The 25,865-nt window shown below is 53.3% G+C and overlaps 1 protein-coding gene across 5 annotated transcripts in view; it reads right to left on the bottom strand.

The window, feature by feature from the left end:
• Nucleotides 1-25,865, bottom strand: part of GPR161 (G protein-coupled receptor 161) — a 57,999-nt gene that overhangs the window by 8,583 nt on the left and 23,551 nt on the right. For 4 of the 5 annotated variants that reach the window (XM_035010899.1, XM_035010900.1, XM_035010901.1 and 1 more), the window contains 5 exons: nucleotides 19,019-19,436; nucleotides 11,008-11,732; nucleotides 5,324-5,428; nucleotides 3,627-3,749; nucleotides 540-1,774 (listed from right to left, as the gene is read on the bottom strand). In XM_035010899.1, the coding sequence (XP_034866790.1) occupies nucleotides 1,509-1,774; nucleotides 3,627-3,749; nucleotides 5,324-5,428; nucleotides 11,008-11,732; nucleotides 19,019-19,392 (1,593 nt within the window). In that variant the 5' untranslated portion in view covers nucleotides 19,393-19,436 and the 3' untranslated portion in view covers nucleotides 540-1,508. Of the gene's footprint in view, nucleotides 1-539; nucleotides 1,775-3,626; nucleotides 3,750-5,323; nucleotides 5,429-11,007; nucleotides 11,733-19,018; nucleotides 21,204-25,865 lie in introns of those variants that run through there. The other variant, XM_035010898.1, reaches the window with a different exon arrangement.

Below are 25,865 nucleotides of genomic sequence, written 5' to 3'. Positions count from 1 at the left end.
GGCGCCCAGCCGACCGGGAGCACTGGTGATGGGCGCGGGCGCCACGAAGGCAGCAAGCCCCACGCCGCGGGAAAGGGCTTCTCGCCAGACGGCAAAAGGACGACATGTCACCAGGAGCTGGCGAGGCGCCAAAGGCACCACCACAGAGGGAACGTGCCGTCTGGAGTAGCTGCATCTCCTGGGGGCCTGCCCTCTACCGACGCCCTCGAGTTCGGAAGGCGGGGAGGGCGGCTTCCCACGTCGCCCCTGCGCTACTGCTGTCCCACCTCAAAGGGGGGCCGGGCAAGCCCTAACCGGACAGCTCACACTCCCGGCGCTCCGCTTCTGCGTCCGAGGGGTCGGCCTTCGGGGAGCCCCACCCCACCCCGCCCGCTCCACCCGGGCCGGGCGAGCTCATACACGGCGCCCGCAGGGCTGCGCTCGGCCGTCAGACGCCATCAAAGCTGTGCCCGCGTTGGCCCGAGGGTTCCCCCCCCCCCCACTATAGATGCCGAGGACATCAAAGACCACAGCGGTACATGATCTTCCCACCCCCTTACCCCACTTTCCGGATGGCTCGAGAAGTGACACGAAGTCCCAAAGGGTCCAAGAGGAGGAGCTGGGCCAAGAGCGTCGGCGGAGCGCCTTTCTCCGCCGTCCTGTGGCACGCTGCCCGGGGCCCGCAAGCCGGCTGCTCTGGGCGGTGGACACCACGAGCAAGCGGGCGCCAGGCCTCCCTGCGCGAAGGGGACGCCCTCCCGGGAGAACAGCAGCTCCGTTTCCCCGCCCAGCTGGGCACCACAGCCCCGCTCCCGCTTGGGAAGATGGGGGGCGGGGGCCCTAACCAAATGCATTATTTTTTTAGTTCTCGAAATGAAACATCTGGCACCTGCTCCTTCCTCGTGTCTTGTATAGTGGTTGCTCCCTTCTTTTTAAATACCAAAGCATCAGTCAATAGGGAGGGGGGCAGGGCGGCCCCATCCCCAGTGACAGCAGCCCCGGGGCCGCGCCGCCCCCACTAGCACCAGCAGGCGGCCCCCGATGACTGCAAGGTCCCCACCAGGATGGAGGCGTGGAAGCCCCTGCGAGAAGCTCTGCTCCCAGGTTCTCCTCCGGGGAGCATTCAGGGTGGCCTGCACCAACCACGCGGATGCGCAGGGGACGGTCCTGCTCTAGCAGGAAGAAGTGCCGTTCTTCCAGGAGCACCGCGAAGGGCTTACCTCCCGAGACCTCCGGGACAGTGCCCGGCTGCCCCTGGACGTCCTGGAGTAGAGGAAGTAACCCACGCGGCCGTTTCCTTCCAAGCCACGGTCCCTAGTCTCCCTTCCATTACCCCCTCCCAAAAAGTCATGGCCACACCTCCGTCTGCTTGCCCTGGAGCCTCCGACGTCTCTGGTCCCATCGCCAGGGCCCACCCGGAGCCGGCGGGCGCTCTCACAAGACCCCGTGGTCAGCGTTTTTCCGGGTGGTTGCGCCCCAGATATCCCTCCCCGGGGCGCCCCTCTGTGGGCCAGTCCGCCCTGAGGCCCTCATCGCGGTTCTGCAGCTAAAATGTCTCCCTCCTCGATGCTCTGCAGCTGCAGCCTCTGACCCGCAAGAGTCCTGCTGCCTCGGCGGCCCCCGAAGCCGGCCCCCGGGACCGTCCGTGCTGCGGCCAGAACCCCGGGCAACGCCTCCTCCCCGAACAGCTTGATCTTGGCTTCGGCCTCTATGACTTTGGCCAAGCTGGCCGCATAACTGTCCAAGGACTCGTGCACTTCGGCTTTCACGTGAAGAACAGGGTTCCTGGCGGCATCTGAGGGGGAAGCAGAAAGGTTAGCCGAGAACTGCGAGCCGCGACTACGGGGAATGTGCCCGCGGATGCTTCACGGCCCGGGGAGGGGGCGGCGCAAACCGAGGGCGTGGGTTCTGTGGCCACGTTCCCTAGGCTCGAATCCCTGACGTTCCAGGTCCTACCTGGGGAGGCGTGGAACTGACCTGCTTCCTCACCTACAGAGAGAAGGTCACGGGGCACCTCTTCCTAGGGTCAGGAAACTGTGATCATTAAGCAATTCTTTGAGACCCCTAGGTCTGGCCCACAAGAGAGGCTTGATAAATACTTCCTAGTAATGATATTCAAAATTCCACACCTCTCAAAGAATTCTCTGGTACTTCAGCTCCCTAGAACTATATAATGCCTATCTCCTGGCCACACTGGCTCACGCCAGCCAGAACCTCAAGGTTGGAAGTAACATCAAGGTCCGCGCCCCACCCAGGATTAGGAGCCCTGACAACTCACACCAACAGAGACAGCGAATCTTCAACCTCACACCCAGTGCCTTACTATTACTGCCCTGGCTGCCCATCTGTCCCCTGCCATTGGGGGGGGGGGGGCAGTTCATCCCCTACCCCTCACATTTTCTGGAGAGGGGGCAACTTCTGCCCCACGTGATGAACACTCCCTGTGTCATCCATTTCGGGGAATCTGCAGCCAGCCCCGGCGTGCTTCACACACGTGATGAAGGAAGAGGGGAGGGACACGTGGCCTCCCCCAGCCCCTCTCCCCTGTGCTCCTCTCTGGCTGCAGACAGGCGGCCCTCACAACTGCCATCCCCACTAAGCAGGCCTGATGCAGCCAGACTGGCCTAGGTGGGCTGGGCGGATCAGGGAAGGAGTCACTCCTTTTTTATTTCCAGGGGTAAAATATGATAAAGCCCACGAGGCTGCAGGCCAGACTCTGTCCTGGAGTCTACTTTGTCTCTCTGACCACTGTGACTGCCCCACAATTTGGCTGGGAGAAAACCTGGGATTCACCGCCAACCCAAGGCTCTGACAGGGCTCTCCCTTCCTGTCACAGTCAGCATCCCTGAGTCCCTGACACCATGTCCACACCCGTCGTGCTGGTGGCTGTCCTCGCATGCTGGGATTCGGAGCAGAGAGGACCTTCCTTCCATGGGCACTCTGCACAGTCCCCCGCCCCTCTTCTGATCAGCGTGTCTGGATGGGAAACCAGACCCCAACACTTGTCTCCCACCTGTCCTGATTCCAACCCTAGCACCAAGCTGCCTCTGGAACGGAGGGTCTGGTTTCCCATCCAGAGGCGACTGGGGGCTGGGGCTGGAATCAGGACAGGTGGGAGAAAAGCACGGGCGCCACAGAGCTCATTCTGTTCACGGAACTCTCAGGCCCTCATCGACTCCAGGGCCAACGGATGGTCACGGGGGGATGGTCGCAGCGGCAGCCTCTGCTGATCTAGGAACACTTGGGGGGCCACTGCTTCCATTTCCCATGTGAGGAAGCGGGGCTCAGAGTGGGCAAGTTCAGATCTCTGCCCACGCCTGACCCAGAAAGGAGAGAAACTACAGAGGGCTCAGACTTTTACACAATCCGGCAGCTTCCCGAGGAAAGAGATGGGAATCAGGATCTGTGTGTGTGTGTGTGTGTGTGTGTCCACCTAGAGTTCAACAGCCCCTCCCTTCCCACCTTCCCACTCCAGCAGTGGGAGGCCTGAGGCCAAGTGTGACGGGCGGGGCTGGAAGCAAGCAGGGCGGGGGGGGCAAGGCGGGGAGGCCTGGGATGCTGGGGATGGGAGCAGGGCTGAGCCAGGGAATTTGCCCAGGTCCATGCCTGTCCCCCCAGGCGGCCCTGAAGCATCAGCACACACCCACCTTTGATTTGCTCCACTTGATCCTCAAAGGTCACGGAGCTCCTTCTCTTGGTGGGGGGGCAAGTACAGTGGGAGGGAGGGTTGTCATCAGATGTGTAGTCCTCGAGCAGCATCACGTCTGTTCCTAAAACCAAGCGTGGGTTGTGCACACAGAACTGGCGAAGCAAGGTCCTCCTTCTCCACCTCTCTCCACCCCCCTGCCCCCTCTCTCCCATGTGTTCAATCCCGCCAACAGGTGCAACTCCCGCCTGCAGCATTTGTCCAAGAAACACTGGGTGCATCACCTCATTTCGGGGTAGCTGCAGCCGGAGCCCCGGGGCTGCTTCAGACACAGGAAACACAGCCGTGTTCCCCAGACAGCAGGTTATGTGCCACAACTACAGTGACTCAGGGCATTGAGCCAGGCCTGGGACGGAGGGGAGGGGGCGGCAGGGCCCCATGACAAGGAGCTCTGCATTCTGAGGATTCTTCTTACGGTCTGAATTTCCATCATTGTTAAAATATGTTGCGCTAAATAAACATTTAAAACTTGCAAATAGAGAGTCCTTTGGGGATCAAAAAAGAATTGAAAAACATACCCCCCAAAAGAGTGGGGAAACAAAGGCAGAGAGGCAGGGGGTCCCATTAGAGAGAGCTGGGCGAAGCAGGGGTGGGGGGCTCCGGGCTGAGACGGGACCCTGGCCGGACCCTGGGGCGAATGTTGGGACCAGCCTTGTTCCATCTCCAGCTTGCAACCCTTCAAGGCCTTAGTGCTCCGGAAACGAGGAAGACGGGGCAGCCCCGGGGTCCTCCTGCTGTTTCAGGACCGGCTGAGAGGACACCACGGCCTCACACGAGGGACTCGGGGTGAGAGGGGCCGGCGGACCAGCGGTTCAACCCACCAGCTGACAGGTGACAGAACATTCTCAGGGAACGTCCTGCCTCCAGGGAAAACTGCCCACGACAGAAGGCCGGGTCTTGGTGTCAGCCCGCGACCTACCCCAGAGTTCCACGACACTGGCTGAGGCCGGGACAAACAGGTCAGGGCAAAGATGAGTTTTCACAGGCTCCCCGCTGCCGTCGGCCCAGCTCGTGGGCACAGACTCGCCCCCGGATGCAGAGCGGAGGCCCCCGCCCACCTGCCTCTCGCCAGGGCAGCAAGCAGCGGCCGGAAGGAGGCGCTCCGGCCTGCAGGATCCCCTGGGGGGCAGCGGGGGGGTACGGGGGTACGGGGAGCATCTGCGCTGGAGATGTGTTTCTTCAGGGAGACCAAGTTTCTCAAGGGCAGGCCCAGGGCTTGCCAGGATGGTGACGAGAGAGTGTGATCTCGGTGGGACTGCCCCTGATAGAGGGAGGACCCCCCCAGTTCACAAACGGGGATGCTCCCAGGCTTAGAAAGAGATTGAGCATGTTGCCCAAGAGAACACAGCTCGGAAAAGGCCCGTCAGACACAGAGAGCCGGTCGCAGCCGCCGGTCTGACACCAGCAGCAACAGCTCATGGTCGCCAGCACGGCTACTTTTCCAAGGGTTTCACTTCACTGGGATCTGACAACAGCCCTGTGTGGGGGAGAGCGGCACCCAAGTCCCCATGCTCTATAGGGGGAAACCAAGGCCCCGAAATGCTGGCAAGCTGAAGGCCACGGCGAGAGGCCCATGCTCGGGGCCCGCCTACCGGCTGCTAGCCTGGCACCGGGCCACGCGGCAGGTGGGACACTTACCTGAGTCCTGGGAGCAGCTGAACCCAGTGTCCCCCGTGCTGCTGCTGTTCCCCAGGGGCTGTCCGCCTGCCATGAGGGCAGTGAGGTGGGGGGACAGGCCCAGGTCTGAAAGGTAAAGTTGGCACCGTCAGCACAGCCCAGGTCCCGCCGAGGCGGCCACGGACCCTCCCTCTTCGGTCGTCCCCACCGGCCTCCCCACCGCCTCCCCTGTCCTCTGTCTCTGGCACACCGGGCTCTCAACCCATGGCAGAATCGGGAGTCCCCAGCTGCCCTTTCCCCTCTCTGCCTCTTGTTCCTATCCCGGGGGTGGGGGGGGTGTCTGCCCTGTGACAGGATTCCCTGGGCCCCCGAAGATGAAACTCTCACACCACCACCACACGCCAGAAGGCAGGTGGCAGGGAAAACGTGCGGCGCGTGGTCTTGGGAGATGGCCTTCCAGTTAAACATGGGATGTGGGTGCACCGTGACCTCCTGAGATCCCACTTGAATACGGGGAAGGAATTTTCAAGAGGCGCAAACCGCAAAGTGGGAGAGAATGCCTACAAGCCGGAAGGTGAGGACAGGGGGCCTGACCCAGGGAGCGGAGGCCGGCGGCTGGGGAGGCCTGGGTGGAGGCCAGTTCTCACGCAGTGCCCTCCAAAGCCCAGGACCTGGAGGCCCAGGAGCCTCTGCAGCAGGTGGGGCTGGACAGAAAGTCTCCGTAGGCAGTGGCGGGTCCCGTCCACCACTCTGCCCAGCCCAGGCTCAGGAGCTCGGGCCCCTTGTTGGCAGGAGGGGATAACCCAGGGCCGGCCTCAGAGACCCCCGCCACGGCTGAGGCGACACCAGCTAAACTGCGGGCGCAGTGACAGGCCACAGAGTGAACAGCGGGACCCCCATCCCTCAGTTCCCGCAACCTGGCCAGGAGAGTGAGAACCCTTTCAGGGGCGGTCGAGTGGCCAAAGCGCCACAGTCAATGGGCCTCGTGCGCCCCCACGCAGGGCCCCCGCCCGCTCCCAGGGCCTCGCCACCAACATGGAGGAAGGCCAAGGTTACTAGACGCTCAGGGAAAGGCATTAGCTTGAAAGAGATGAAGGAATACAAAAGAAAGAAAGAAAAGAGAAAAAAATGGATCTCAGAAGAGACAATGGAGGAAGCTTAAGAATTAAAAAAAAAAAAAATTTTACTTGAGTCCCCTGAGAAAGTTGAGAGAATAACGACTCCATGGAGACCACAGAGGTCACGGGAAGGAGCTGTTGGCAGTTAAAGCTGCGGCACAGGAAGTCAACCCCCCCTGGCCTGGACTGAATGAGCACCCACTCTCCCCCGCGGTTTGCCTACAGACCGGACGGGACTCTGTTCTTTACTCTCGCCCGGAGCCTTCCGAGGGTTCGAGGTGATGGACAGCACGCTTCCCTTCCTTCCCCGGAGTCCAGGAGGAGACGAGAAGGGCAGGCTTCTCTCCGAATCACCCGTCCGTGAGCTTGGGGAACTGCGCTCGTGCGGAGCGCGCTGGTGGAGTGGACTGGGGCCAGAGAAGACCCCGCACGCGCTCATCCCCATCCTGGGCCTTGGCCTCAGCCCGTGACCACGGCTCGGCAGGAAGCCCGGCCTGGGGAGGGGCCTGCGGGGGGCCAGGCACTGCCGACCGGGGTGGCCGAGGCCGCGGTGGGTTTGGGACACGTCTCTGAGGCTGCGGTGAGAGCCAGAACATGGTCTCCAGCAGCGGGACGAGTCGTCTGAGCCAGACCGCTGTGGCTGGGCTGGAAGGTCTGGAACCGGCCGCCCGGCGGCCCTGCCCCGTCCTGTGTTTACCCGGCATTTACCACTCCACAGTGGGCGCAGTTACCCTGGGATTTTTCACACGAAACAATAACACATCTACCGGGTTGGGCCCAATCCAAGCCCTGTTACAAAATTAAAATAAAAAAGGCACAAAGGTGACAGGCCCCGGGGATCTGATCAAGCCTGGGGTGACTCAGAGTCACTAGTGCCCTGCAGTTCTGAGCTGAATCGGGCACTCCGAAGTCACCGGAAGGTGACACCAGGAATGGAACGTGTAAGAGCAGGTGGGGAAACTCAAAGGTCCCAGGGTGGCCTTCCCTCCCTCCAACCCCGACCTCCCCAAGGGGCCCTGCAACAAGGCATCTCTCCTGTGTGTGTCCGCATCCTTCTCTCCAGAGGACTGCTAGAAAGGCCCTAACCCAGTTCCAGGAGCTTCGGGCACCAGGTGGCAGGCATTTGTAGAGGCTGCCTTCCCACGGTGCCCAGGCCACCCTCCCAGGCTGGGGTGGGGTGAGCCCTGGGCTCTCCGCCCTGCCTGGGATGGAGGTCTGACTCACCCGGTGGACGAGTTGCTGGAAGGGCAGCTTGCCCTATCTCCTGAAGGCTCCTGATCACCCGAAGCCACCTGTCAGCTCTGGATTTGTGGTCTGGCCTCGCCAGACCACGTGTGAGCATTCAGCTCACCTTCCAGCACTAGAAGTCAATGTCAGCTCCAGAGCTGACCCAGATCTCCATTCCTCAGGGAGCCTCCCAGGCAGCAGGCACTTTGGTGGCTCAGTGACAGATAAAAACTTAAAAACCTTAGGGAAAACCTTTGCCTTTGCACTTCTTCAGCTTGGAGCTAACAAACCCACTGATTATGGTGGAAATCTGTGTATGAAATAAACATGACAACGTGTTTCTCAAACTCCTGGCCTCCCTGAGTCAGCGGGGAAGCTCCAGATATTTCTGGAATTCCTCTCTGCCTTTGCTCACAGCACGCTGAGGATTCCTTGGTTAAAACTTCCCAGGTGGCCACCCAAGTGGAAAGGAACAAAACCCAGACAGAGCTTGCAGTCCTTTGTGGCTCCTTTTAGAAGGAATCTCCCCTTACTTCTTTCCCTGTGCGACCACCGGGGCTCGGGCACTGAGGGAGGAGGCCCAGAAGCTGATTTTGGTTCTGGAGTCTGGGCGGATCCAAGCCAGGCCCACACGGGGCGCCCGAGGGTCCGCCCGGCGGGGCTCAGCCAGACGGACCGAAGCCCAGAAGGCCGCGGGCGTTCCCGGTGTGGGCGGGGCGCGGAGGCGCGGGGCGGGGCGCGGAGGCGCGGGGCGGGGCGCGGAGGGGCGGGGCGCCGGCCACCGGCCGCCCTGGACTCGCCAACCAAACCACAGCTGCCGTTTCCCGCCCCTTCTCCTGGCCGCAAGACCTCCGCCAGCACCTCCCAGGTGATCTGCATGGAAAACCTCGGCCAAAAGCAGACGCTTCTTTTTGCGCTAGCTACCCTCTCCTCCTCCATTCTCTTCCCTCGTTCTTTTTCCTTCCCCATTCCGGCTTCCATGGAATATAAAGCAGGTCATATTTTTTGCCTAGAAGACAAGTGATTTACAAAATGGGAATAAGTTAATCAGAGAAACGAAACCAGACCCTGGATGCAGTCCTGGCTCAAAAGGCGTACTTGGACACAGGAATTGGCCAGGGGCAGGCAGGGCATGGGCACTTCAGTGGTTAAAATCCGGGGTATGTAGACATTCTTTTTTTCCTCTGGTCAAAATAAGAAGTCCCTCCCTTGATCTCAGGGTCGTGAATTCAAGTCCCACGTTGGGCATGGAGGCTACTTAAAAAAAAAAAAAAAAGCGGAAAGTCCCTGACTTCCTTCCTCTCTCAAGAAGAAACATTCCATCAGCCCATGAAATAAATCAGTGATGTTGGTTTGTTATTGCCTCACAGAAAAACTCTCCTATCACCACCACCACGGAGTATTCACGATAATTATGAGCTATCTTTCCACCCTCTTGAGAGGGAAGTTGGAAGACTTCTCTCAACTGTAATCTGAACTAGCTTTTTCCAGTTGATCTAAATGTCTTCAAAATCTCTCTTCCAATAGCACTTCCAGGTGATAATCTCCCTCAAACATGACCCAAAAAATCCAGCTATGTCCCCACTAGAATAACACGGTACTAACGGCTAGAGGCAAGATCCACCAATGCATGCTAAAAATACTGGGTGAAGGCTGAAGGAGAGAGAGGATATTTGCACAGCCTCAAAGATCTCCCCCATTGTGTGTATTAATTGCAATGGAAACCACAGTGACTTTACAGGGGAGAAACCTGACAGATACCCCTGAACTGTATGGACTGGAAGTGTCCCCCCAGAATTCATATGCCCTAAGCCCCAATGTGATGGCATCTGGAAACAGGGCCTTTAGGAGGTAATCAGGAGTAGATGAGGTCATGAGGGTGGGGTCCTCAGAAGAACAGACCTTGTTCTGTCCTGTCTCCCCGCATCCCCATCATGTGAGCCCACGCAAGAAGACAGCTTGGAAGAGCGCTCTCACCAGAACCCAACTGTGTGGCACCTGATCTCAGACTTCCAGCTGCTGGAACTGTGACAACTCTGTGTCTGTGGTGTAAGCCCATCGTCTATGATATTCTGTGACAGGAGCCTGAGCTAAGACATTAAGCATCAAGGTAACATGAACTAGTGGGCGCCTGGGTGGCTCAGATGGTTAAGCGTCTGCCATCGGCTCAGGTCATGATCCCAGGGTCCTGGGATCGAGTCCCGCATCGGGCTCTCTGCTCCTTGGGAGCCTGCTTCTCCCTCTGCCTCTCTCTCTCTCTCTCTCTGTCTCTCATGAATAAATAAAATCTTTAAAAAAAAAAAAAGGTAACATGAACTAGTAATAAGACATATGTGCCCCTGACGTGACCACTACAGAGCACAGCACCCTCACAGCATCCCTGCCCAAAACATACGACCTCATTCTAATCCTGAGAACACATCAGCTAAATGCACCCGGAGGGGCCTTCTACGAAATCCCTGACCAGGGCTCCCCAGAGCGTTACTGTCATGGGGGCCAAGGGAAGAATGAGGACTTGTCAAAGCTTGAACAAGACAAAGAGGGCCATGACATGATTGTGAACTGGATCCTGGTGGGACAATGGGTGAAATCCGAATCAAATGCATAGTTAATATTAATGTCTTAGTTTCGGTAACTGTTGTGGTTTGGCCAGATGTTAACACCAGGAGAAGCAGGGTAGATGCAATTCTCTGTACCCACTTCCCAGCTCTTCTCCAAGTCTAGAATTATTTCAAAATAAAAAAGGGTTAAAAAAAAAAAATCTATCTCAGCCTAGAGTAATTCCTCTGGGTCTCACCAAAGGTGAAAGGATTGTCTCCAGAAACTTGTCAGCTCCCTAATCGTTACCAGATGGAGGAGCAGCTTTATACACAGGAGACGGTGACATGTGGCGGGGGGGCTGGGCACAACGTGAATTACTGGTGACAATACGAGGAAGCCGCTGACCAGCAAGAACAGCCCACGGAGGAGCGTGTTCGGGGATGGGCAGCTGAGGCCGGGCGGCAGTGCCTGCAAGTGGGATGTGCTTTACAGAACACGGACAGGACAGGACGGCCAGGAGCGGAGGGTAGTCCAGTCCAATGCCTGGGTTCTGCTGTTGGTAGAAAGAAGGCCAGCGGGCCGTGGCTAGGCTAGCAGAAAACGGATTTCTGAACTCTGGCGTCCCCTGCCTTGAACTGCTGAGCTTGCACAAGGGGCTTGGGAAAGACAGGGGACACTCTGGGATGTTCCTTCCCCGATGGGACACCTGGGCTTGGAGCCTCTGAGAGCTCAGCCATCAACATGGCAGAGCGCCCGAGAGGACCACAGGCTACTCCTGGCTGAGGTAGGCACCCCTTTCCCAGCAGGTTCCCAAGTTACCTGTGATCCTGTTGGAAATGCTGAAGAGCCTGGAAGCCCTCTGCCGCGGCACGAATGGCTCCCGGTGGTACCGATCCCCAAAGCACAGGCCCAGCAGCTCCTTGCGAACCGTCTTGTTCCAGAGCCCATAGATCAGGGGGTGGCAGATGGCGCTGGTAAAGGACAGCCACGTGGCCCAGGTCTCCAGGGTCGGGGAGACATAGTTCTTCCCCCAGAGGGCCTCGGAGGTGATGACAAGCATGTAGGGGCCCCAGGTAACCATGAAGGCCCCGAGGACCACCAGGATGGTGATGAGGGCTTTGCACTGGTTGGCCGAATAGACCACGCCCTGAAAGGCGTTCTTCCTGCTGCCGGAGGAGGAGGTAGAGGTGCTGGAGTTCTTCCTCCCACCCCTCTGGGCGTCCTCCTCCACGAGGACCACCGCGCCGCAGTGCACCTTGCGCGCCTTGACCCTGGCCACACGGAAGATGACGCCGTAGCACACCAGCATGACCAGAAAGGGGAACAGGGCACACCAGATCTGCCAGAAGGCCGTGTAGCCAGGCTCCCGGTGCCACGCCGCCACACACATCCACTTGAACTCGTCAAACTCCACCGACGACCAACCGAACAGAGGGGGCAGGCAGCCGATGAGGGAATGGAGCCAGATGTAGACAAGGGCCATCACAGCTCGGTTCCCCGTGATCTTCATGGGGTACACCATGGGGTACAGGACAGCATAGTAGCTAGAGAAAGGATGAAGGGAGACAAGAGACAGCAGTCAAAACAGGGAAAATATCCCCGAACGGGCACCCAGTGCTCTCCGATGTGGGGAGTTTTGCTAAACCTCTCCATCCAATCCAGCCATGGGGCGAATGCTCCTATAAGTAGCCCCTTCCCCCAACTTGTCCCCGACAAGTCACAGACGGGGCCACGTTACACAGCTTTGTGGGACCCTTCTTCTGTCAAGAGCTGGATGCGAGGATGAACCCAGAGCTCAGGCGGTCCTGTTTCCAAGTCACAGTGCCAGAGCCCAATCAGATCCAGAGCTGGGGGAGTTCTGAGGGATCCTGCCTTGAGCCAGATCACGTCTGTGTTGCCGGCATTAACCCACTTAGATCAGTTTTCAGAGGGTCATTAAAAACCAGACTAATGTGGGCGCCTGGGTGGCTCAGTCCTTAAGCGTCTGCCTTCGGCTCAGGTCGTGATCCCAGGGTCCTGGGATCGAGTCCTGCATCGGGCTCCCTGCTCAGTGGGGGCCTGCTTCTCTCTCCAGCTGCCGGTCCCTCTGCTTGTGCTCTGTCTCGCTCTCTCTCTCTCTCTGACAAATAAATAAATAAAATCTTTTAAAAAAAACCTAAATATCGAAGGACTATGGGGTTCATTCATTCGAGAACATTCACCGAAGGCCTGCTGTGCAGAGCACTGTGCGGTGTACCAGAAAGGCAGCGAGGAGAGGCGGGGCGGACAGACGGTAAGAAGAGTACGAGAGTCTGGAATAGGAAGAGCTACATGTCGTCCTCACAACAACTGCCTGACGTGGTAAGTATTACCATCACCCTCATTTCACAGATGAGGACACCACAGCAGAGCAGGAAGACGCAGCCTGCCCAAGACAAGGGAAAGAAACAAGACATACAGCCAGTCCCCAACGCACATGCCAGCCGGAGTCCACACGACAGGGGTGGCTGCCAATCCCTTGGCCCTGTGTGGAGTGGGGAGGCCTGGCGGGGCCCTGGCCCAGACGGCGGGGTCAGCGCGGGCTTCCTGCAGGAAATGGCCCACAGACCCAGGTCTTCAAAGATCAGAGGCCCTGGCCCAGGAATAAGTGAGGTGGAAGGCAGCCTGGGGGGTGTGGAGACGCGAGCCTGCGCCCCATAGGGAAGCTGCCCAGAGCGCCATCAGACAGGTGCAGAGTGGAGGCGGAGCCGGAGATGGGAGGCCAGGGGCCGGGGGCCTGCCTGGGCGTGCGAAGCCTTGCAGGCCTGACCCTTGAACTGGAAAGGGTGAGAGGATGTAGACCATGGGGTTGGAAGGAAACCAGCACCCTCCCCACCCAGACGTTTTATCCAAAGGAAAAGCTGTTTCATGAATAATAGGGTTTCCCCCTGAGGGCAGCGTGTGCAAATGACAGGGGTGGCCACGCGGATGCTGCCTGGTACAGACAGGATGTGAGAAAATGGCCGTGGCTCTGAGGGTCACACATCTCCCGTGAAGCCTCCTCCCCCACTGGGACCATCCTGAGTCACCTCTGGGCACCAGCGGCTCAGGGACAGGGCCACAGCCTGAACTGCCCCCTGCCACACCTCTCCCGGAGGGGCTGCCTCCCCCGTCTGCACCCTTGGGGAGCACCTTCCTAACCAGAGGTCAGCCTGGGGCTGCTGATGTGGGGCTGCGGGCTCCTGCCAAGATGGAGCGTGGAAAGATAGCGTTTCTGGTGTGGGTTCTGAAGAGGATCCTGCAGGGATCCCGCCATGGCTTACGGCTATCACTGCCCCCGGCCTGGGGTAAAACAGTCTTATGCTGATACCTGGCCTCGCACCTTGCACGTCCGTGTGGCCCAGTGAAAGGAGCATGCCTTTGGAGCTGGAACACCTGGCTTCAGACGGTGGCTCTGCTGTCCACTCGCTGTGTGACCTCTGGTGGCTGATCGAACCTCTCAGAGCTTCAGTTCCATAGCACGTGCCACAGGTCTGCGCCACGAACTCAGCGGGTGAGACTGAGGGAAAGGCCCGGAGTGCACCTGCTCTTCCCACGGCAGTGGGGACAGAGCCTGGTGTCTGCCTGACCCCAACCTTTCCGCCTTCCTTCCTGAAAATGGGAGCCCGGACTGTTCACGCTGCTCCCAACCGCCATGACCGAAAGGGAACACTGGGCCCTTCTGAGTCCCGAGAGATGACGCAGGCCATTCTGGTGGTCTCCTACCTCTTGCCAGGTGATGGACGAGACATTGACCTGTGCGGCATCATCCCAGCAAATGAAATGAGAGGGTGCACGCTACGGTCAGATGGAGGGGCGCCTGGGAGGTTTCCTTCACTTTTAAAAAGAAAGAAGGCAGAGATTTCTCCTTTTCTTTCTTTCTTCCTCTCTTTCTTTCTGTTTTGAGACTTATTTGAGAGAGAGAGCGCATGTGTGAGCAGGGGGAGGGGCAGAGGGAGAGAATCTCAAGCAGACTCCCTGCTGAGAGAGGAGCCTGATTTTTTTTGAGGGGGGGGTGTTCCCACAACCCCTGAGATCATGACCTGAGCCGAAACCAAGAGTCGGACACTCACCTGACTGAGCCACGCAGGTGCCCCAGATTGCTACTTTTCTCTGCCCTTTAAAAGACTGCAGGCCCTCTGACCTCAAGACACCTCAGGGGCAAGAGTGCGTCCCCCAACTCCTCTGACCAACTCCGCTCTGGCAGTCATAAAAACAATTACAATTAATAAGCTGTCCTCTACAACATACCCTTCTGGCTATTCTTAACACCCAGTTATTATTATTATTTTATGGCAAGACTTCTTTATTCTAACCAATGGTACTTGTTTCACCCACTGACTAAGGTTCTGGCTGTGAGCAATTCCAGTGGAACATGACAGCAATCCTTCCCAGCTCGGTCCTGAGTCCCACCGGGATGCTGGGGTCGGGGGCCGGCTCCCAAGGGGTCAGTCTCCCCGAGTCAGAAGGGCCCCCCGCAATGGGCCAGAGTGCTGTCCGTTTATATTCATACCCTCCAAGCATTACGCTGGTTTTAGGGTTTGCTTTCATTTTCTGTAAAATTCATATACAATGAAATGCACAAATCTATAGCTCTATGAAAATAGAGAATATTCCCACATCTGCCCACAAAAAAAAAAAAAAAATGGATTTCGTAGATTTGGGATTTCATTTCTTTCAACTGAGCCTCATTTAGGCCTAGTTGCAGGTTCAAAGGAAAATACAGAAAAGCAACTCCCTGCCCCGCTGCAGGCCAACAGAGGCCAAAACAGAGGGCTTCCTTTGCCTTCTGGGCTTCTAACTGGCTTCCGAAGCTCTGTCTTTTCTCCAGCAACTCATCTTTACACATGAGCCCAAGCACGAGCCCCGGTCCAAAAGAGGCTCTCACGATGTCGCGTGTAACAGGAAGTCGTTCTGCACGCCGGGGCTCTAAGGCTGAGCTCTCCTGGGAGAGCCAGCCCTCCACCAAGGACGCCGGCTGCAGGAAGACCGCTCCACTCCAGACACCAACGGAGCCCGAGCCGACGACAGCTACCTCGGGGAGAACACATTAGCTTATGCTGAGCAGTCTCCTAAAAGCACGAGTGATTTCCGTCACCATCACTGGCCATCCCACAGTTCCAGCTCCTTTCATTTATTAAACACTATTTTTAGAGCTGGGGTTTCATCCATCCCAGGGCAAGGTGGAAACATGAGCTGCTTCCAGGCTGAGCCACAGGTGACCACGTCACAGACTTAGGGTACGAGCCTTCCCAGGTCCAATGACAGTCACCACCTGGGCCTAGGTCCATGTGGCTAGTTTAGAACACCGACATTTCCACCGAATTTCGCTCCGGTCCGCTCTGTTTTTACACTCTGTGTTTTGCTCTCTCTTCATGAGGCTATAAGATAAACGTTTTTGGCTCATCTGCCAACTTAGTTTGATGGATTTCTTCAGCGGGGGTTCTCAGCTGGGGACGAGGGGTCTCCCTGGGGACAAGAGGCAGTGTCTGGAGACACTCTGGGTGGTCCCAACCAGGGAGGACGTCCTGCAGCGCCCAGGCCGGTCCCCACAGCAAGGGTTATCCGGCCCAAGATGTCAGCACTGCCAGGCTGAGAAACCCGGAGTTCAACTCACCGCTTGCTGGACCTGACTGGTGGCTCACTTTGCAGTCTCTGGAGGTGAGTAAGAGTCCGGACTTTACCTCCTCAGAACTGGACGAGTTACCTACCAGCCATGTGGGCTTGGGTGAGCTCACAAAGCCTCATTCTGCTCGTCTGCAGAATGGGGGCCAGTCGAGCTGTTGCAAGAATCAGCTGGGATGAATGTTTATTAACAGCACAGTGCGGCGCCTGGCAAGTGACTACCAGCAACCCTTTCAGGTGAGGTCATGACCCATGCCCTAGGTTTTCTCCTCTGGCACTTTCTTAGAAATGTGCCCGTCTCTTTCTTCTAGTCCCATTCTCTCTGTTCCTCCTCTCTCAGGTTTTATTGCCTTTTCCTCTTCTCTCTCTCCCTCCCGACCCCTCCCCATCTCTCCCTTCCTCCCTCCCTCTCTTACGCACAAACACACACACACAGTTGCGTCTTTAGGTTTCCAACAGACTAGGGCAAATATGTAACCTCTGAAATGACCAAGATTGAGTAAAATTAGTTTACTGAAACTAAACAGGCAGAAGGAGCGTATAAGTATGTCATTTAAATGGACAGGATCAAGTTAACTGGTCCTGTCAATCTGCTTCTTTAAGCCACATGAATGACCAATAATAAAAAAAATCAACTGCGTCTGCCCTGAAGTCATCTGAAAACACCACACTTTGCGGCAGTTCCTACACTGTAATCACAAGGATCTGGCCGCGACAGTGGCCCACCTCAGGCTTGCAGGGGAGTCACCAGAGATAACCAGGCCTTGACTGCCCGTCACCAGCGGGAGGCAGACGTCCCTTCTCGACTCGTGGCTGTGTCATGAGGAGGCGCTGGTGCCAGGCTGTGGGGCCTGTGGCGCGGGGATCAGAGCTCGAGCGGGACAAGTGTGCTGCCATGTGTTGTGGGTGTCACCCCGTCTCCAGCCACGCGCCCCGGCCACGGCCACGATGGGCCCACATACCTCCCCGGCTCCGCGCCCGGCCCAGCCCCGCGTCCCTTGTCCCCGCTCTGCAGCCTGGCCGCCCCTCAAACATGTTCTGTGGTCCGGTCACCCATCCCTCTCCCCTACACTGAGCTCCTCGGCACGTCTGCTCCTCTCCCCGGGCTGTGTCTCCCCAGCACCAACCACTGTGCCAGGCCTGCGTCAGGTGCCCAGTAACTGTTTCTCACAGAAACAACTGGAGGCTGTGCCTTCGGCCGGCAGGGTCCTTCCCACCGCTTACACGCCTGCACCGTCCTATTCGCCGTTCTGACTAGTTAGTTCGAATGCCCCCTTTGCCCGGGAGCCAACACAGGACTGGAGCCGTGCCAGTGGCTACTTCTGCTTTGGGTTCCCCCCCCACACTCCCCTGCCAGCCGTAAACTCCTGGTGGGCAAGGTCTGTGTCCTGCCCGCGCCTGCATCCCACCACCCTGAGCCTTCCCCAGAGTGGCTGGCCAACAAGCACCCCAGTGGGAAAGAAGGTGCTGGAAGAGGTCAGCCATCTCTGGGATGGTGCGCTCAGACAGCACGATGAGAAGATCTGTCAAGCTTGCTGGGAACCCAACATTCAAGCGAACACACAGCCCCCTTGAGCCGCCCTGTCACGCAGGCACAATCAGAGGACCCCTGAGAGGCACTTAAAAACAAATCCCCCCGCTCTGCTCTAGCCGTGTGCCCTCCCTCCGTGCCCCACAGGACCCAGGGCCCAGGAAGGGACACTCAGAGATCCACGATTTTTTAAAAAAACAGAAATTAGAACAGTGAGATCCCATGCCTTCCCACTGCCAACAAAGTTCCAATTATTTTTTTTTAATGTTATATAATCAGTCTTGATGGGATTGCTGACAAATGGCTACTGGAATAAAATCTGTACATCTTCTGAAAAACAACCTGCCTTTGATACATGAAGAATCTTGAAAGTGTGTTTACTCTTACCAAAAATACAATTCCACAACATACATGTTCCTCAAAACTGCTATCTAGAACAGTAAGCTAGGAAGGAACTGTAAAAATAAATTCTCGTATATCCACAGGATGGAATACCATGGAACCACTAAAAATCAGGTTCTTCGGGCACCTGGGTGGCTCAGATGGTTAAGCGTCTGCCTTCGGCTCAGGTCATGATCTCAGGGCCCTGGGATCGAGTCCCGCATCGGGCTCCCTGCTCCTCGGGAGCCTGCTTCTCCCTCTGCCTCTCTCTCTCTCTCTGTCTGTCATGAATAAAATAAATAAAATCTTTAAAATAAATAAATAAATAAATAAAATAAAATAAAAATCAGGTTCTTCAAGGGCATTTGACATTTGCAGGTGGGAGAAAATGCTCATCATCACTTGCTAAGTAAAAAAGCAGGTCACAAAAACCACACGTGCCAGAAAGCCTATTTAAAAAACGTACCGTACGCTACCAAAACTTAGTAGAGGCAAATATACTAAAACCGAAACAGTGATTGCTTCTGACTGGTGGGATTATGGATTTCTTATTTTATTGTTTACCTTCTCTGTATCATTTGCATTATTGGAGAAAAAAAGATATTTAGAGAGGCCAACTGATTAGTTCTGACCGACTGCGTCCTTCATTTTGCATTCCCCACAGCCACAGAGAGCCGACAGGGTCTGGCCTGGGGCCTGGGAGAGGCCTGTGCTCTGGAGGAACCATCCGCTACCACTCATCAGCTAAATGACGGACGGTCCTGAAGGAGCCCAGCGGCTGTGTCACCCAGTGACAAGAACCCGGACTAGTCTCCTCCCCCATCCTTCAAGCTCAACCTACTCAACCTACTCTCTCCCTTGGAAGTCAAACACTTGCCCGTGGTGAATGAAGTAGCCAATCCCAGTAAGAGTGGTGAGCGTGGGGGCCCAACCAACCTGCTGGACAGCAGGCGGCCCCTTGGGAAACCCTGAACCTAATGTCTCTGACACATCACTTCCCCAGCTTCTTTTTCTCATCTATAAAGTGTGCATTAGAGGTTTTGAGAATTTTTTTTTTAAGCATTGGAATCTCTTTTAAAAAATAAACCCAAATGCAATAAAATCAGAGGTGCTCTGGTTGAAGGAAGGGCATGGAGGAAGAGGCAGAACTCTGCTTTCTCGTCCTCCCCAGCAGAAGCCCCCGACGTCCTCCCAAGGAACTAAGACGGTGTGGAAGTCTCAGGACCAGGTGATCTCTCGGGTCCCCCTGGGCACACAATCACTCCTTAATTCTTCAGTTCTCTGAGGCAAGCTTACCGGTCCACAGCGATGACCCCGAGTGTGAGCATGCTGGCCGAGCTGATCAGCAGGTACAGAAGGGCCGAGAAGTTGCACCAGACCACGCCAAAGATCCATTCCCTCCGAATGGAGCTGGTCGCCACGAAAGGCAGCACCAGCACGGACAGCAGGAAGTTGGACAGCGTGAGGCTGAAGACGAACTTGTTGCTGAGGGTGAGGAGGTAAGACTTCTTGTACAAGGTGACCACGATGACCAGGTTGCCCAGGCAGACAAAAATGGTGATGATAATGATGGTGATGAAGTCGGTGATGACGGCGCCCCCTTCACCACCCTCCTGGTCCGTGAGGTTGCTCAGCTCCTTCCTGTGGCCGAGGGAGGAGTTGAGGCTCATGGTCAGGGCACCTCAGCGTGCGGTGGGCAGAGCATGCCGGACCACTGGAAAAAGAAGGTAGGACCAGCGGGCAGGGGAACACTCGTCAAATCCCATCATATGCACTTGACACGAGAGCAGCAAGAGACCCCAGTTCTCCCATCAGTCCTGAGACCCTTACCCAGTCTTCTCCACTCAAGCTCCACCACAGGGGCCTGTTTTCTACAACCAATTTTGTGTGTGACTCCCTGGGTCTCCTTGAACAACGTGTTCCTCCAATCTAACCCAGTCTGTTCACATGCCCCGAAACCTTTGATGTACTGAAGGAGAGCCGATTCTTGGGCCCCGCCCCAGAGATGTTGGTCCCAGAGATCAGAAGTCCAGCCAAGGAACCTGCATCTTAAACAAGCAGGGGACAGGTGGGCTGGGCTGCTTTGGGGCCCCTGCAATTCAGGGAGGTCCCCGGACCAGCAGCGGCAGCAGCAACTGGAGCCACGGAGATGGAGAAGTTCAAGTACACGGCTGACTTCCTGGACCAGAACCTGCATTTTCATCCCATCCCCAGTTGATCCGTGTGCCCATTAAAGTTCAACAGAGAGCTTATAGGAACTTTCTGAGGTCCCTGAGCAACAAGTACAATTCATACTGAGGCATCATCGCTGCTCTTGTCAGCCATGCGGAAGGCGGGCAAGGACCCGAGCACCGAGTCTAAATAGGCACGAGCAGGCACAGTCCGAGGTCTTGGCCCACAGACACCGCTGTCTGCAAGGTGCAGTCCCTGCTCTCAGGACGCTGTCTCGGCATCCTGGCTAAACCTGAAGGCTAACATCTTAACATTCAATTCTAGAGGTATGTTTCTCCAAACATTTCATCTACTTTAGCAGCCAAAAAATCCCACAGACACTTCCCCCACCTGCTCTTGTTCCCAACAAACAGAAGACACCAGAAAGAAGGAAAGCTTTCCTCCCATGAGCCAGATGACAGGAACCCTGGTGCCTAAACTGTCCACACACAGCTGCAGAGCCTTCCCCGCCGCCCCCCAGTTGACCTGACGCCGCTATCCAAACACCTTTGGCCACAAGGAGCTGGTGGGCTGAGAGGCAGCCTGTCCTCTTCCAGCAGTCCGGAGTGCTGGGTAGAAAGCTTCCCTTTTGAGTGAGCCTGTCTGCTGGGGGCCCGAGGCCCGCTGGCTTGAGCAACACCAAATAATCCTAATCCCTCCTCCACTCGAGCCTTTAAATGCTTCACAAGTGACTTGCTTTCCCTTCTCCAGATTTAATCTCCCGAGTTCCTAAAATGACTTCCAGACTCTTCACTAATTCAGACTCCCTGGTTTGGACTTGTTTGCAGACAGCTATGACCCTCTTGATTTGTGGTCCCCAAAACTGAATGTACCATTCCAGATGTGGGCTGGTAAGTGTGGAGCACAAGGGGGCAATTTTCTCCATCATCAGGACAATCTCCTCCTAATATTCACTCTAAGAACACATTTTCTTTCAGCACCCATATCATCCTGTTGGGCTTTTCTAACTGTGTGGTCAACTAAAACCCAAAGCTTATACAAATATGAATTTCTGTGAAGGCAGGAGTCCCCAGTCTAAAACTTATGGCATTAATGTTTTTAAGCCTAAATACAACACATTTCTACTAAATTTTATTTTGTGTATTTTGGCCCGTATTTCCAGGCTGCTGAAATATTCTGAATTTTTATTCAGTTATGCAGTATGTTAGTTACTCCAGCTTCTGTGCGATGAATATTCTTTACAGATATGCCTTCTATGTCTAAGTCTTTGTAAGGTTATTTCTGGGCTTTGTCTTTATTTTGTGAGTTCTGAATTCTGAATTTTGTTAATTCTTATAAGTAAACTATTGGGGCACCTGGGTGGCTCAGTCGGTTAAGCATCTGCTGTGGCTCAGGTCATGATCCCAGAGTCCTGGGATCGAGCCCTACATCAGCCCCTTCTCAGCAGGGGAGTCTGCTTCTCCCTCTCCCTCTCTCTGTTCCTGCTCGCTCTCACTCTTTCTCTCAAGTAAATAAAAAAAAAAATCTAAAAAAAACCTCTTATAAGTAAATTATTGATTGGTGTCTCAAAATAAAGGTCCTACATGAGCATATTATTAACTGCACAAGTGATAACATGGCGGTAAAGAAAACAGACTTTGAGTCATTAGACAAATGACAAAATGGGAGAAAATATTTACAATTTATGTCTCAGAGGAAGGACTAATCATTCTAATTTATTAAGTAATTCCCCAAAAAAAAAAAAAATAGAAAAGGTAAGAAAGCAGAAAAGTGAGCAAAAGATACAAACAGAAAAAAAAATGTAGCTATCTGAGGACATCGATGTTAACTAAACTTCTTGTGGTCATTTTGCAGTATACACATCCATCCAATCATTGTGTCGTACCCCTTAAACTTACATGATGTTATGTGTCAGTTTAGATCCCAATAAAACCAGGCACAAAAAGACATAAACAGTTCACAGAACCAGATATACCAATTGTACTTAAACATATGAAAAGATGCCCAATGTCAGGCAAAGTAAGAGAAATGCCCACAAAACTACACGAGATACCATTTCCTCCCCTTCATGCCACAAAAACTCAAGCGTGGCATCACTCTCTGTTGGTGAAGCTGAGGGGAAACGGGCATTCTCCGCACTCACTCACACTCCACGTGTGAACGCAAAAGGGAAGAGCCCTGTGGGGGGGGGGGGATTGGCAATATCTAACAAAGCTCCATGTGCATGTACCCTTTGACCCAGCAATTCTATTTCTAGGTAATTGCCTGAAGATGTAAGTTCATAATATGAAATAACAGATGCACAAAGTTATTCCGTTCATTAAGGCACTAGTGGTAAAAAAACCAAAAAACCTGGAAAAACGTGAGAGAGGGAAAATAAAGTATGCATATTCATCTGCATATAAATATGCACAAATACATGTTTACTTATGCAAAAAGAAAAACAGGAAAGATAACCAGAAATCAAGATATTGATGGAAGTAAAATTTCTCTAAGTATTTTTTTTACAGTTTTGATTTTTGAACCATGTAAGTATTTTATACACTAAAAAATTTTAAATACAAATGGATGCAAAAGGTAAACAAAATTATTGCAAACAGAAAAAACAAGCCTAACTTGTTTTAGTTAGATTGATAACATAACCATACGGAGAAAAAAGTTATATCAAGTAGCTTTTAAAATACAGTATTTTGACTGCAAATCATTAACGGTAGATATTCTATGGACCAAAGAACTACTAAATTTACTTAGTAGGCTTGATGTTGTTAATGGTGGTGTAATTTTACAACTATTTTGAATGTAGAGCAAGTGAGTCTACATGTTTATGGAGAAAGGAGGCACGGATTACAGAATAGGGAAAGGAGAGGAAGGACCCCGTGGTGTCAAGTTGGCTACCAGAGGTACCAGTGAGGACTCCCTATTCAAATATACAGAATCAGATCCAAGGAAATTCCCCGGCGTGCAGTCAGAAAGATTAAGAAAGTGAAACTATAGAATAAAAGGCAAATGAGAGAATGAATAGGATGTGCTTTATTACTCAAGCAAAGCAGAGTGTTTTTCACTTATTAAGGGAATCACATCTGGCAAGATGGCGGACTCAGCCGCTGTGAACATCTTTCCCGCTCCAAATTCATTGAAATGCTGGGTTAAATATGACCTGAGGTTTTAAAAAGGAAAGAAAGAAAGGAAAGAAAGGAAAGAAAGGAAAGAAAGGAAAGAAAGAAAGAAAGAAAGAAAGAAAGAAAGAAAGAAAGAAAGAAGAAAGAAAGAAAGAGAAAGAAAGAAAGATAGAAAGAAAAGAAAGAAAGAAAGAAAGAAAGAAAGAAAGAAAGAAAGAAAGAAAGAAAGAAAGAGAAAAGCCAAGAAAGAGAAATCCGTGGGTATCAGAAACAAAATTCAAAGCCAGAGTTATAATCCCACACCTGTGGCCAGAAGAGTATCAGACCTAGTTCAAGACCCCTAAGGCTGAGGTTTTTTATGTGGGAGGGTGACTCTGAGCTCCACAGGCAGAGAACTGGAACCAATGCCCTGCATAAACAGCGGGTTCTAGAAGGGCAGCCCCCTCCATGAAAAAGGGATTAGAAAAACTCCTCCCACTGGCAAAGGGAAGCAGCAAAAACACAGTCATTTACCCGAGGCTCTGGGTGGAGCATGAAACACTTTCTTCCGTGAGAAATCAAACATTAAGTCATGTGCCATGCTGATGTGGGTACCAAATCCATGCATTCTGGATGGGGCAGAAATCCAAACTAATAAATCCATGTAAAAATTAATGCTGACAAAAGTAAGCATAAAATGGCTCTGTAGTGAATTTCCACATTCAAAAAACAAACACTCAATGAAAGTGAGTGCACAGCATTCACGAGGGAGAGTCAACAAAACAAAAAGAACTGACATTCCAAGAACTTAAATTAATAGAAAAAGATGAATGAGACTGTAAAATAAATACTATTAAAAGCTTTTAAAAAAAGGAGGTAAGAACCATAATGAAAGAACAAGACATCATGAAAAAATGGTAAGCAACCGTGAAAAAGAATCAAATAGAAATTCTAGAAATTAAAATTTTAGTTGTCAAAATTAAAAACTCAATGGTTATGCTGAACAACAGATTTAGCTAGAGAGAAAGATGGTAAACTGGAAGACAGCTCTGAGGAAATTACTCAAAATGCAATTAAAAAGATTAAACTGAAAGTATGAAAAGGCAAGATTCATGGAGGACAGGATAAGAAGATCCAACATAAGTTCAACAGAAGGGCAGCAAGACATTAAAGAGAATGTGGGTAGCAGACGCTGCTTGGGGCCTACCCAACCACCACTCTGGTTTTTCTTACTGGCAGAGCTCTGACTTTGTTTTGGTGTAATCCTCCAGTGACTGAGAGAAGGTTGATCCTCCCTACTTCTGGAAGCTAGATCCTGGTTGGTCTGAAGTAATCATTGTGTCCCTTCTCTTTGCAATCCTGGCAAAGAAGTCAGGAGGAGGTTTGGGGTTGGTGGGGGTGGAAATGGGGACATCTGGGGAAAGCTGCTCTGATCTCACAAAGACACTATGAAGAAAAATCTTTTCCAAGGGCCCTAACGGCAAAGAAAGCACAGAGCTGAGGCAAAGAAAGCACATCTTGGGATCTTTAGAGGTGCTCAGCCAGCGTGGTGAACATGGCAAAGAATGGTCAATCCTCAGGCTGCTGAATTAGCAAACCTTCAAGTCACTTCATCCTGGCTTCTTGTTATGGGAAATACATTTCTTAAAATGATTTTTAGATCTATTTTCAGTTAAGTTTCTGTTACTTGAGTCCAAAGCATCCAACTTGCATTAGGTTGGACCTACACTGTCCACATCAAAGTTGACACAGTTCTTAAAGGGAGGACTGAACATTTTCTAGAATTAAAGAAACACATGAGTCCTCAGAATGAAAGGGCATATTGAGTTCTAAGAGTAAATCAGAAAAAGTCTGGGACACCTGGGTGGCTCAGCTGGTTAAGCAGCTGCCTTCGGCCCAGGTCATGATCCCAGGGCCCTGGGATCGAGTCCAGCATCTGGCTCCTTGCTCAGCAGGGAGTCTGCTTCTCCCTCTCCCTCTGCCGCTCCCCCTGCTTATACTCTCTGTCTCTCACTCTCTAACAAATAAATAAAATCTTTAAAAATAAAAAATAAAATAAGTCTGCATCAAGGCACATCACAGTGAAAAATGACAAACATCAAGACACAGAGAAACTAGTAAATGCAAGTTTTCTGATAAAGAAGTAAAAATTAGATAAACAGCAGACTCTTCTTTCGAAGAAAACAGAAAATAAAGGCCAGAAAACCATGGAATGATCTCCTCAAAGTGCTGAGGAAAAGAACTCTTGCCCTAACATTCTAGAACATCATTCAAGAGAAGGCACAATATGGCAAACAAAACCTGAATGTTCACTAACTGTAAACTGACTGAAAGATCCACTTAAAGACTCAGTCCATCAAAGAACCCAAAATCCCAAATATAAGTAGGGTGCAATAATCAACTGTTAGAAAAGAAACTGGCAAATATATGGATAAATCTAAATAACCACTGCATAAAAATGAAATTGAAATTTAAAAAGTTAAACATCAACCATAAATTTATAAAAAGAGCAAATTTGGAAGCCTCCAACAGGGTGAAATTAAAGTACTAAGCAAAGTGGAAGTTCCTAAAGGTCCAGTGAGAGTAGGAAGCGTCCAGGTTAGTATGTACTCAGGGCAGGGACTTCGGTTAGGACTGCTTCCCCAGCAGCTGGACAAGCCTGCACACAGTAGGTACACTCAGTAATTATCTGTAGATAAACGATGAGCTTTAGAAATTCTATCATTGTTGGGCGCCTGGGTGGCTCAGATGGTTAAGCGTCTGCCTTCGGCTCAGGTCATGATCCCAGAGTCCTGGGATCGAGTCCCACATCGGGCTCCCGGCTCAGCGGGGAGCCTGCTTCTCCCTCTGACCCTCTCCCCTCTCATGCTGTT

Source organism: Mirounga leonina, unplaced genomic scaffold, assembly GCF_011800145.1.
Source record: "Mirounga leonina isolate KUSES-001 unplaced genomic scaffold, KU_Mleo_1.0 Mir_154, whole genome shotgun sequence".
Taxonomy (NCBI): Eukaryota; Metazoa; Chordata; class Mammalia; order Carnivora; family Phocidae; genus Mirounga; species Mirounga leonina.
Note: the sequence above shows the minus strand (reverse complement) of the source record. Positions and strands in the feature narration are given on the sequence as shown.